Source organism: Hakea prostrata, chromosome 2, assembly GCF_041222555.1.
Source record: "Hakea prostrata isolate BN-2017 chromosome 2, UWA_Hpros_2, whole genome shotgun sequence".
Taxonomy (NCBI): Eukaryota; Viridiplantae; Streptophyta; class Magnoliopsida; order Proteales; family Proteaceae; genus Hakea; species Hakea prostrata.
Window position 1 is genome coordinate 20,764,173 of NC_142601.1, and position 13,987 is coordinate 20,778,159.

Here is a 13,987-nt window from a genome sequence, read left to right on the forward strand (position 1 = left end):
GGATTTTACCAACCCCTTAATTAGACATGTGATGCAAATTTAAAATTACCTACAACACAATAATCTTCTAGTAATTCAACTTTTCAAGTCTATAGCCACAATCAATTTGAAAGGCTTGATTCCTTGGGAGAGTATTTATTTATATACACAAGGGTGAGAGGCTACAACTCTTAGATTGAGTGAGAATATTAGCTCTCATCATCTCATCACTTAGGAGAGTGGAGGTTATGAGCACTTGGTTGAGGTCATCTATTGAAGGGGTTTGGGTACTCCCCTTTAGTTTGAGACCTAGGTTTATCGAATGATATAATGAGCATTATGTATGAGTGTGTGCACTTGTACATGTGTATATAGAGTCCTAGATACACTCAATCCACTTGAGCTTGATTGTTCCTTCTTCTTGGTTCTTCAATTCTTCACATGGTCTTCAAGCATCAAATCCAAATGCATTGTTGATCAAGTCTTTTGGGTTTCACCTTCATTTATGTCTTAATTCCATTCATTTGTATCTTGATCCTCTTTACCTTGGTTCCATTTTCTTGATATTGATTCATTTGGCTTTATCTCATTAAACATCTTAAGCATGACATTAGTACATTGTGTTTGTTATCATCAAAATTAATTAAACACTAATGTAGCATTCCCCAACATCAATGAAAGACTTACCTTGTAATCATGGAGAATCAACACTTCATGAATCTCCTCTTATGCTTTATTCAAATTATATAAGAATCGGCAAAAGAAAACAGAACTATCAATCAAGTGGCGCTCTCCTCGTATTCTTTATCTCCTAGGGTTTTACAGCAAAGCAGGCAAATGGTACTATTGGATTTCGATCTCGACCATCTATCTCGCTTTTCGTAGGCTGTAGGTGTTGCACATTTAATGCGCAACATTCAAGTTCATTTCATTGGAATTCGGGAGAATGACAATGTGTTGCAAATGGAAAACCTAACATACCATAAAATTGCTTGGTGTTGTGCAATTAATGCGCAGCCCCTGCAGCGAACAGTTGAGATCTCACTTTTTAAGAAACGGACAATCGCTCGGTTGAGATCTCGATTTGAACCATTTGCAGCACGGTGCTGCGCAATAAGTTGAGCTCTACTTACATGAAAGATACAGTCAAAACAGTCATCGTGAAGATTAAGACAAGAAAAATACATTTAAAACAAAATATTTCTTACCAATTCTTGCTGCCTTTTCTGCAAGTGTTTTTTTTATTTATCTGAGGTTCATCCATTTAGGCCAACTTACGCGCACTACGACTACATCCTCAAGGGAGCCTTTTCCACCAGTGTTGCTGCGGGTAAAATTGTGATGCAATCTCCAACCAACTCACGCCATACCTAAGGTCCTAAAACAAACATGCGCACCAATGATTGAAGCACAACCATGCATCAAAATCCTCTTTTTTTTTCCTTTAGTTTTATTTCAGTGGACTACAATTCTTTGGCAGGTTCTTTGTCCAGGTTTGTCTTTTGGTGAAACTTTCAAAAGTTTTACATATGACTAATCCTTGTCTTCTGAATCTTGCCATTACTCCTAATGACTCTGTTGCTATCGTCTAGCATGTCACTCCATTAAAAGCCTTACACTTTAATTGGACGGTGCACTCAACTTTTGGCAAACCGAGAACCAGTTGGGTAACCGTTCTTGAAATTCATGAAGTTCAGTCAAATTCCATTTAAGCCAAGCTAACTACATTCATCTTAGAGAAGCCAAACCCGTAAGCCATCGTATTAGTCATCTTCAAAAGTTGCTAATCACTGAAGCTCCTCTGCATCTATTTCAATCCTTGAGATCTTCTCTGCCATTTGTTTGTTTGCTTGACTTAGAAGACATATTCAGAAAACTCACCAATTTTTATCTTTTACGGACCAAAAGGCTCAGAAAGTGTCAGAACAGATAACCATCTAATGCTTTATGTAAAACCTGGATCCAAACTCTAATAATTCAGAACTTTAATGGAATTACCAGATCTACAGTTTTGATTTGTGTTATGGCCCGTCACTAAACACAGCGTAAATGGAATGGAATGGTATGTAATCTGTACACATATAACGGTAGCATGGTGCCTGATTACATGTTCTGAGCTTTTCAAGTAGAAAGAGGAGCGCTAATAAAAATCAATTCCATTGCAATTTCCCTACAAGATTAGTCACAGTTGCAATACATTGCCTCATAAACACCTCTTCTGTCACTAGATCACTCATGCCCAGGTTATCAAAAAAACAAGGGTAAAGCTCAAAATATATCAAAGAGATGCGAACAAACCTAATTTACATGTGCCAAAATTGTAATGGGAAATTCGTTAACATATCAATAATAAGTCCCATAGTATGCCTGTTGAGCCGGTGCTTGTTGCTGAGTTGGAGCAAAGGCTGCAGCTGTGGCTGGTTGGGCATAGCTCTGTTGTGGGACGGTCTGCCAAAAATAATCAAGAATATCATGATTGGGCATATAACATAATAGAACGCAACAACAAAAATTTGATCTCTGGTTCTTTCAGTTTTCCTTCTTTTAGTTACAAGGGTCAGCCTTCTACAACAAGGCCTTATGACCGAGGAGCAGTTTCAACAGAATGACCAAAACCTGCTTCCATTAAGAGAACAGAACACCAGCTAGGAAAGGAAGAAAATCTGAGTCCTCAGCAAAAATAGACTTAAGCCTACATTTAATTACTAACTCCCTGAAGAACAAAATGATAACATTACTAGTAAATATATATATTAGTGTGTTCAACAAGCTTAAAAACATACCAAGTAACAACACAATATATAGTACTCTAGTTCCAAGAAAAGCAGGTTCTATTCACTACTACTCTTCCCGAACTGAAGAGCACTAATCTCAAGGATCACATCCCTGCTCCCTATTATTAGGTACCATGCCTATTTCCACACCTGATCACCTTGGCTAGGAAATGTCAATGACCCAAGCATAGTCAAAAGTAATGAAAATTACCAAAAGAACACCCCCTGCATTGTGCTATACAAAGACACAGAATATTTGTAATTTGGAATTCTCCTCACACCCCCAAAATAAATGCTTGTGTTGAGCTGAAACTACAGTCAGTAAGATGGAAAGTCCTCTTATTACAGGGACAAGTCAACACATTAAAGTCTCAGAATGCATGCCCTTGAAATTGCATAATCACACTCTGTTGGTATTTTCCATTAAGTCATGGTTAAATAATTTTGTCATTCCTAAACTACCCCCATGTCCTAGTGAGTTTACAGTTTTATCCTTAATAAAAATAGAAAACACTAAAGAACAAAAACGAGAAAGACAACCAGTCCTTCTCTACCTCCATCTCCATTGGCTATCCCCAGCTCTCACAGATCCAGATTCAGGTACATCAACACAGAAAAGAGCAAGGAAATGGTGAAACTAAAAAAGAAGGTGGGGGGGGGGGAGATCGTGTTCATCAACCCATTTGAGCCGATCCACTTATCATCACACAAGAAATTGAAGCAAGTCTAATGGCAAAAGAACCCAACTCAGGTTTCTTGATTCTAAAGGGTACCAGAGAAGAACGGAGCATAGTTGTCAAAGCGTCCGCCTAGGCGGCAAAGCGGTTTTTAAGCCGCTTAATTGATAAACTGATTTTTTTTTTCCCGTTTTGCCGCCTTGTGTTCCTTATTGCCACCTAGACACTAAAGCAACCGTTTTTTTTACATTTTGTAATTTTTGCATATTATTATTATTTTTTAATCCTAATTTATTCTACAAAGCCGTATATAAATTTAAATAGGTGAGTCATTTCGGAATCGAGGCCTAAAGTGTCTATCGGCAACAAAATGTGAAGCATGAGCCATACTCAACATCGATAATCAATGAATCATTAAATAAACAATGACTTGGAAATCAAAATAATGAGATCTATTAATTTATCATGTCGCACTTGTTTGGTTAAAAAAAGGGAAAAATGGTTACATCAATTCTGATTCCAATTCGAATATTATTCATAGAAGTAAGAATGTAAAATTTCTACTTTCATTTTCACATTGATTACTAATATAGTACATAGTTATTGTTATGATGCTTGATGAGATGAAGTTATGTTTGTATTCTTTTTTTGGATAATTTTTCATAATTGTAATTCTTGAATTTTTTTTTTTTTTTAATGAATGTGATTGTTGAATGTTTGTTTAGCTTATTATAAAAAATATTTGTATTAAAAAGTAGTTGTATTAAAAAATTTTGACCCAACCGCTTTGGTCGCTTAAGCACCGCTTTGTCGCCTAATTGCCTAGTCGGAGCCCCAATCGCTTTGGTCTTTTTCCGCTTTAACAACTATGGAACGGAGGAAGAAAGGCGACACTTGAAGATGGAGGTTTGGTTTTGGTAATTGGGGCTCACGGAGATCGACATTTAAAAACTGAGACTGTTAAAGTGTGACAAGAGATGATGAGGGCTATAGAACTCCCACGCTCTCAGCTTCCTACTAAATAGATAATGGCAATTTATAAATAACTAGAAAATGAGAAGAATATGGATTGGGAAGAAGCACTTGATTCTCTAGAACCCAATTTGAAATTGGTTTTCTGCAGAAAATGCATAATCAAAAGAATTAAGTTATCAGGCTTACTTGAAGTAATAAAAACAAAAATTAAATTACAGCAACTGTGACAGTAATTAGTGAATTAATAGAATTTAGGCGGATTCTCTTTAAGGTTACTTAATGACTACATAGGAAATGCGGTTCTATTAGTTTGCCAATTCAGAACCCATATTAGATGAGGTTTGGAAAGAAATGGAAGATCAGAGAGGATATGAAACCTTTTGAAGTTGTCAGAAACTTCAGAGACGGGAATGGATGAAAGCGAAATTAATGAGATCGAATATTTTGTAGGAGCTATGGGTGACAAATTGGAACTCGTTGGAGATTGCAAAACTCACCTGGTAGGTTTCGATTGAAGATGAGTGTTAGGTTGACTGTGGTTCAATTGAAGATGATTAAAGGGTATTTTTGTCTTTTGACTTTTTCTTTTTTGTATGTAATGGCTAAAAGGGTATAATGGGGTTTTTATTAATTGTTGAAGTGATGAAATCAACTTAAATACTACTAAGGTAATGTTGTCATTTCCTCTAATCAACTAATAGTTCTAACAGAAAAGGGGGTAATTGCCATTTTGACAGTGATGGGGTATCTATGTTTTTCACTATATATCTTGGGGTATTCATGAAATTTTCCCCCACTTTGTTTTTTGGGTGGGGTGGTAGGGGTAAGCATGCTGCCCTAATCATGGTGGGAGATCTCGCGCAAGATATCTCGTTTTTTCAGCTTGGCGAGACGAGATGGAGAGCGAGAGCAGCGAGTTGGGATATCTCACTCGAGATCTCGCCATATCTCGCCCTAGATCTCACTGGAACTCTCAATTTTCACATTTTTTTGTGGATTTTGGCTGAATTTTCACTTGCAACTACTCTTAGCACATCTCCAACAAGGAAGATCAATCATTCTTTATTTGTCTTATGAATTTATGATTTAATGACTTATATAGAACTTCTAATGGTTGTATAATTATTTTATTCTTAAAAATTGAGATTTTGATACTCATATGGATGGAATTTTGATAACATTTAAGTTAGTTGATGCATTTGATATACTTGCTTTTCATTTATATGCCTTAAAAGTTCTATATTACATGTATAACATTGCATTCCCTAATCTTACTACATTTTGGTTTCACACTATGGGTAGACTTAGAAATCATACATAGGGTTGTTTCTAACAAATCCAAGGCCACTAACGTGTTCAAAAGGCCTTAAATAAGCTAAATACCAAGTTTCAACCCAATTGGGACCTTGAAACCAACCGAGATGGGCCACCGAGTTGACGCCAAAGGCCTTAAATAAGCTAAATACCAAGTTTCAACCCAATTGGGACCTTGAAACCAACCGAGATGGGCCACCGAGTTGACGCCAAAAAGTTGTATATCTCGACCGAGATCTCACCGAGATGGGCGAGATCTCTCTTTTTCAAGGTGGCGAGATGTCTCTCGAGAGCAAGATCTTCTACCATGGCCCTAATTGCACTCCAGATATTTATGTTGTTTTTGAACGGATACTACTTTGATAAGATTATGGTTAAACACAATGGAGAATCAAGTGAGACACATACCTGTACAGGATATGTTGGAGGATAAGTGCTATAAGCAGTGCTCTGTGCAATCGAACTGGCCATCTGAGGATGAGTATAGCCACTACCATAACCAGTATACGCACCATATCCAGCCTGTATATCATTTATACAAAAACATCAAATTAGCTTTGCTAAAATGATCAATGTTTTCCAGTTTGACACTCCATTCAACCCATCCAACCTCCAGGAAGAAAAAGACGACGAAATATTAGAAGCTGAGAACTATTAACATGTCCAAAAAGAAGCCAAGAAACCAAAGTGCTCAAGAACCAAAGCCACAATGAATGATGTATAACTTAATAGGGCATCACACACGAAAATCCCTAAAGATTCCAATAACATTAGCTTAGCTTAATCACTAAATGCTAACTAACAAGGATACTCATACGAGTGTCCATCCAATACAGATGTTCAGCACATATCCTGCTGTAAGAATTGTCGAAGCAAGAGATAACTTGACCTAAAGCTTAGTTTGATGAGATAATGAATATCTCCATTCCAATAATAACTAAAAGGGATAATTACTATTGGCCCCATGTACTTTGATTTTATTACTACTGCATCCCCTGTATTTTTTAAATTACTAATCCAACCTTTAACTTTGTCTACAATTACTATTGCCCCCTACCGTTAAGTTCCGCTAGTTTATAGAAACCGAAGAGGAAGGAAAATCGAATTCAACTCAAATTGGAAACTAAATATCACCTAAAATATTTTCAAAATAAATGAAGTTTAGTGAAGATGGGAAACCAAATTGGATTTGGATTTTGCTCATTTCTTTAATTCAAAATAAATGAAGTTTAGTGAAGGTGGGAAACCAAATCGGATTTGGATTTTGCTCATTTCTTTAATTCAAAATAAATGAAACTTAGGGTAAAATTGACATTTAATCTGGTTTTTATGAATGGGGTAGCATCATCTTTTGATTTCTTAATTTTAATGAAGGGCAAATTAGACATTACATATTCAAACTTAACGGCTACTTAACACAGTTATAAGGAAGGGGGAAACAGTAATTTCGTAAAGAACAAGGTTTTATTAGTAATAAAATCAAACTACGGGGGCAACACAGTAATTATCCTAACTAAAACAAGTCTCATTTTAAGTACCTGTGGCTGGATACACTGTTCTGTTATGCCTTGCAACACTATCTTGCACGTCTGCCAATAACCCGTAGGCATTCTGCTACTTCCACAAAGTTTTTCAGCATTCCCCTTTTTCAACCCTTCCTACTTGTACATGCCACCTATTCTCATTTTTGTGGCATAAGGACTAATCATCCCAATTCAATTGTATTCCCACCAACTGGTGCGATTGCTATTCCTAAACACCCCCCCCCAATCAAAAAAAGGGAAGAAGAAGAAAAGTGCCCACATTTGCGATTTTACATTCCTAGTTTGCAGCCATTGCCATCTCTAAGAACATCAAAATCCCGCCTCTACCACTTCATATGTGAGTCATTTGTCTACCCCCAATAAGTTTCTTTACCACAATATAAAGCATGGTCCGTTCCACAATATAAAGCATGGTTGGTAATGTAAAGTTTTAGCGCTCATGCAGTAAATAGAGTATTCCTACCTGTTGAGCATAGCCAGGGTTCCACTGTTGTCCTGCCTGGGAGGCCTGTGTCCAGGCTTGAGGTTGTACCCCATACCCAGAAGCCCACTGATTCTGTGCAGTTGGGTACGCACCCATCAATGATTGCGCTGTTGAGGGATCACCTGCATAAGATTTTACCAGTTTTGCCTTGTCTGAAGCTAGAAAGTCCTCAGCATGTCGTTTCCTCAATTCTGACGGGTACCTGTGGCGTAAAAAGAGCTTGGCATGGCGATCTTCAGCTTTCTTGATAGACTGTGCACCTCCAAAGAGATTCAGGAACTGCAAGAGGCAGGAAACTGGACACTAACTAAAAGCATTCAAAGTATGCATCATATCCCCATTAAGGAAATGACAGTAAAAATAATCTACATTTACTGCATACTTGGGCCGCTAAATTGAGACATAAGCATCATCCACTGATTGTTATCAAAACCTGTTAGCCAACTAAATTATTTGTACAACACGCTAGTCTGATGGATGTCCTAGAAACTGAAATTTAACGTACCATCAGGACAGGGGCCAATGGAAATAAACATTCAGACCAATAAATAAACAAGGAATTCAAAATAGCATCTCATTTATTATTCACATCAATCAAAATTACACATCATCAAACAATTGACTTCAACAGCTTTACTTCAAACTGATGGCAATATGCCATTCAAAGAAGTGGTATGTTTACCAGCTTCTGTACTTTTTGCCCATTCTCTGTAGGCTTTAGATTACTGTATGCTGTCCTTGTCGATAATCAACAAGTCAACTTAATTCAGCCATTTTCCAACTAAACAGTTCCTGCTACATGGTTATTTTTTCCTCACCACACCTTCTAGAATCATTTTAGGAGTAATTTACCCTTTTAGCTCCTTCAATTAGAACCAAATCGCTCCTCTATATTTGAACATCTGAAGCCCTCCGTGGCACATGTCCATGCCACCTCAAACGACCTTTTCCAAACATATCATGTATTGAAGGTTTTAAGCTACTCATAATTTGCCTCAACTTTATTCATTCCTTGTCTCATGCATTCTAGCTTTACCACTCACCCATTTCACATCCACTAAACTGCCTAACATTCAGCCCCATATGTTGTTAGTTGTATAGCTACCCTACAAAATTTTCCCTCTCAGGTTTTCAAGAATCTGTGGATCACACAACACTCCTGACACACCTCTCCAACTATATCTATCCTATTTTAATTCTTCTTACATTATCCTTTATATTGCACGATGTTACCTAAAATATCAACTACTACCTTCTCCCTGTCACCAATTTTCACCATCTCAGTATTAGTAAAGGGGTTACTAAAGTTACAAACCATATATTCCAGTTCTATACTACTTATCTCAAGACCTTTTGATTCCAAGGTTGATATTCATAACTCCAACTTGGCATTTATTCCTGCTTTTTGCTTAATCTACCAAAACAATATCATCAACAAGAGACATACACTGAGGGATCTGATCTTGAATGTCTAGCCAATTCATCTATGATAAGACAAACAAACATGGGCCTAAAACTGATCCTTGATCAACCGAATCATTATTGGGAATTCACTACCATGTCCGCCCACCCCTGGGCCCACACAGTTCTTACAGTAGTCACCACATCATTATACCTATCTTTAACTGCATCCACACATATACTTGAAAAAGGCAATAGTTTTCTCTCTGAAAGTATGGTCTACACCAGCTTCCCATGTTTTGAGAAAGATTGACTCATTGGCGAGCTAGCGAAAGCCACTCTCAGACAGAGACCTTTCACCGATATGTTTAACACTTCTCTTCTCTAAGACTTCCCAAAGCAACTTTTATATGGCTCGTATATAATAAGCTTTTTCAGGCCAATAAAGACCTCTGCGGAGATCCTTAATTCATCTCCAAATCTTTCCCTGAGTATCCTCGGAAAGTGAATAGACTTGGTTGACATTTCTGCCAAAAAACCAAGTTGATTATTCATAATATTAGTTTCATACCTCAGATTGAATTAAATCATTCACTCATAATTTCTTCATATATGTGTAATGCCTCTAATAGTTATCACAACTTTGAATATAACACTTTTTCTTTATTAATCGGAACCACAATGCTACTCCTCGCATCTGATAATTTTATTGTGCTTGGTTCACCAAGATAATCCACACATTTCAAAGTTTTTCCACACCTGTAACCTGTTTACTCACTGAAGTCTTTAAGCAGCTGTATAGGGAATCATGTTGGATGGGTTATTTTAAGAGGTGTATCATATAGGAGATACATATCAAACACTACAAATAGAGATGGAAATGGTCCAAAATACACATTGAGATGCACTTTTGGAACAAAAAAATAACATAGATAAACAATATATAATGCACACACTAAATTAATATATGACCAAGCAAATCAATTAACTTGAATATGTCAATAACATGAGATTTTCTTACAAGTAATAGTCAATAGCCATGAAGTGTCGGATGATGCAAAAGTGATATGGTAGCATTCCTTGTTCATGTTTAGTATAAGAGTACAAAAACAACCACCAAAAAAAAAAAGATTTAATGCAAGATTTTTTACTCTAAATTAAGAGTTTTCCTTCAGTTTTCTATTTGAACAATAGTTTTATCGAGTCCATAGTTGTCAAGATGCTAGGCATTGAAGAAGGTTAAGATACAAGACAACCAATTAGGCAAGCAAGGGCACCTGGCTGCCAAGGCTAGATGACTTGAGGGGACAAGGGAATCTTTTATGGATGTATTGATGGCATCGAAATGTTTCAAGCTGTATTTTGACCAACAAGTATCAATAGATTCAATACATAGCAGATATCTGGTAATGCACCCACAAAACCCTATGCAAAACATACCACTGTCATAAATAAGTTTGCTACCAATGCATATTGGTTGATACGATAGGATACACATCAACATTTCAAAAACCCTGGCCTTGCCGATTTGTATCCAACCTACTTTAGGCAACTATTGTTTCCATATATATCACAGCCAATGTGATACAGTACTCATAAATACGTGTAACTTTAAACACTGACCTTGCCTATTTTCATCCCCCTTAATGTTTTTGTTTCAGCCACCTTACTTTTTCATTTATATCTAAGATTAATGAGAAAAGCCAAATAGGGAGGATGACTTATAATCGAACAGATGATGAGTGGTGAGACTTATTGACAAGGAGATTCCACAAAGTGATTATTTTAGGTACCTTCACTCAATGATGAATAAAATAAAATAGGTGATATAGAGGATGATGTTCCCCAAAGAATTAAAGATGGATGAGGTGGAGAGGTGCATCTAGGGTTTTGTTTGATCGACGTAATCCTTTACTGCTCGAAGAAAAATTCTATAGGACCTAGTACAACAAGCTATAATAAATGGCGAGTGTTGAATTGTTAAGAAGCAACATATAGATAAAATCAATGTAGTAGAAATGAGGACGCGAAGATGGATGAGTGGCAAAACTAGGAACAATAAGGTAATGAATGATCATATTAGAGCTGGTCTAGGAGTAACTCTGATAAATGATATGCTATGAGAAAGTAAATTGAGGTGGCACAACCACGTTCAACGGAGGCTTCTAAATACTCCTTTACGGATAAGCGATTTAATCCAAATTAAAGGAATTAGAAGAAATACGAGAGACCTAAGATAATTTTAGGAGAAGTGGTGATGTAAACTATTTCCAAGGGCAACACAAGGCCTAGGATTACTTTCACAAACCCTGAAGCCCTTAGTCATACCAAGGGTGTTTTGGTCATTTTTGGCAATTTTTATGGTGTCCAAGGTTAGGCTGTCATTGGGTCCAACATGTTATTAGAACCCTAGATCTACTTTTGTTTTTTGATTTGAGTCTATTATTTTCTGAGTTGTTGAAAAGACCACATTAGGGTATGAAGTTTCTGTCTGTTTCTTGTTAGCATTCCATACCTACTCTTCGAATCCAAATTGGAAACTTCTAAGTAAGATATGATAGAATCCTTGTTTGAGTCAAAGTCTCCAGTCAAGTAAGAGTCTTACATAGGATTGGTTTGCAAGTTGAAGTTCAAGTCTTTTTTTTTAGAAGTTGAGTGATTATGTTTTCCTTCATGTAGGCTATAAATAAGCCACTGTGGGTCGTAACAAGGCAGACTTCATTATTTGAATACAACTCGAGATCGCAGGAAGAGTGGAGTCGTCGGATCCCAACGGAAGTACAACGGCTTGAGTGTGTTAAGCTTTTGGAGTTACTTCATAAATCTCCCCCTGTTTCAAGTTTGCGGCAGCACCAACTTCAAGTAATCCAACAAGTAGTCTCCTCTCAAGTAAGTTCAGCCCAGCCCCTCCCCTACCTCCAAAGACTTTGTGCAACCCACCAATTCTTCCACCTTCTTCCCCACTGCAGTAGATGCCCCTCCCCTCGAAAACCGTAGGTTCCCTACCCATTCAAACTCTCCCTTCCCCTATAGGATCGCACCTTCCCCTACCCCTCATTCCTATTTTTAGTTTCATGAAAAAAACTTCATCCATTAGGTCTGAAAATTTCATGCACTGCACTTCATCTTCAACCTATAGAAACCCTAAACCCTGGTTAACTCCCTAACCCCTCAACCAAACTTCATAACCTTTTAGGATCAGCCTCTCATACACTCCCTCTACCCCCCCCCCTCTCTTTCAAACCCTAGCCCAGCTGCCTCCTCAGAAATTATACTCCCAAGTAGGAACCCTAATTCCAAAACCCTAAACCTGTAGAACCAAATTTGAAATTATTCAAAAGTAACAGTAGCATCAATTCCAGCTTAGCTGAACCCTAGAAATCCATTGAACTTTTCAATTTCAGCTCTAAAATCACAGGTACAGCAACGTCTCACACATTATTCTTCAAACCTTAACCCTAACCCTAGACCTTCCCTAATCTTAGAACCCCATAATCAACCCACTCCCTTCAACCGCAGGGTATTCTAAACCCTAATTGACTGCTACCTCTATTAAAGAGGATCCTGGAGTGAGCCTAACCCTAGGGCATTACCTCAATCAGCCAAACCCTAGATCCTGGTTCACATCAAGTGGTGAGAATAGAAATGCATAGGTTAGGCTTCGTATCTAGTATGGCCTCAAATAGAGCTGATTGGAAGGCATGGATTCATGTAGCCAACCCCATTTAGTTGGGAAAGGCTTGTTAATGTTGTTGTCAAATCCAAAGGTGGTTAATTGGCAATTATAGCAAATATAGCCTTAATTGAATGAAGTCCAGCTTTCCAAAACCTTAAAGAGAACCAACTCAAATGGGACCAAGAGAGGGTTCTTGATCTTAAAGATACGAGGTGAATAATTCAGAGATGGGGAACTGGAGCCTGCAGATGTCAAAATGGGACTTGGAAGGAATGTAGATAGTGATATAAGGATCGATCCTCCGGGTTTGGGACAGATCTAACTGTTAGATTGGTGCAGACCTGACCTTGATTTTGGGTGTATTAGAAAATCCAGAAACTCAACCAAAAAAAAGAAGAAGAAAGAAAGAAGGGAAAATAAAGGTTGAAATGAAAAAGGGATGGGTTATAGGCTGCCAGATACTTGGATGGGGGAGCCTAGCAAAGTCTTGGACCAAGTTTGTAGGCTATCAATTCAGCCACAGCAGGGACTTTTAGACATGATCTCACCTTAGAACTTGAATAGTTTATTCAATCTTGAACCTCCTCTGATCATATTGACACCACTGGTATTTGCAGCAGCGAAATACCAAACCCCCCCCCCCTCTAGCTTGAGAAAAATTATTACAATATGAACTACGCTTATTCTTCCCTTTATGGGGTATAAGTAGGGCTAATCAGCCTTACAACTCATAATAGAAATAGGAATTGATATCCTAGAAGAAAAAACCCACGAGACCTACGATTCCTTACCTACTCTGGTGAGGACTAATTAAATAAAATGCATTAGCCATAATAAGGACTAATTAAATAAGATGCATCACTCTAATAGGGACAAATTAAGTAAGATGCATCAACTCAATAAAGATTCAATTTTTATAAAGACTAGACAAAAACTAAAAATCGGAAATTGTAGTACTAGGTCCCCTAAATAGGCCGATTATGTCGGAAACACGTCCAACGAAGGGCCAATAACTGTATGACTCAACCCCAGACCTATTTCTAGGAGAAAAAACCTAATTTGGGTCTGGATTTGCATCAAGTAGTGAAGAAAGGTCTCAATGAGAGCCTACCTAACGTAAACGCCCATGCCAACAAGGAGAACATCCATGGTTATCGTAGCAA

The 13,987-nt window shown here is 37.5% G+C and overlaps 1 protein-coding gene across 4 annotated transcripts in view; it reads right to left on the reverse strand.

Annotated features, from left to right (window-relative positions):
- Nucleotides 1–1,446: 1,446 nt before the first annotated feature.
- Nucleotides 1,447–13,987, reverse strand: part of LOC149024004 (pre-mRNA-processing factor 39-1-like) — a 68,946-nt gene continuing 56,405 nt past the window's right edge. For 2 of the 4 annotated variants that reach the window (XM_089144409.1, XM_089144410.1), the window contains 3 exons: nucleotides 7,727–8,026; nucleotides 6,128–6,241; nucleotides 1,447–2,427 (listed from right to left, as the gene is read on the reverse strand). In XM_089144409.1, the coding sequence (XP_089000535.1) occupies nucleotides 2,323–2,427; nucleotides 6,128–6,241; nucleotides 7,727–8,026 (519 nt within the window). In that variant the 3' untranslated portion in view covers nucleotides 1,447–2,322. The remainder of the gene's footprint in view (nucleotides 2,428–6,127; nucleotides 6,242–7,726; nucleotides 8,027–13,987) is intronic. The other 2 variants (XM_089144408.1, XM_089144411.1) reach the window with 2 other exon arrangements.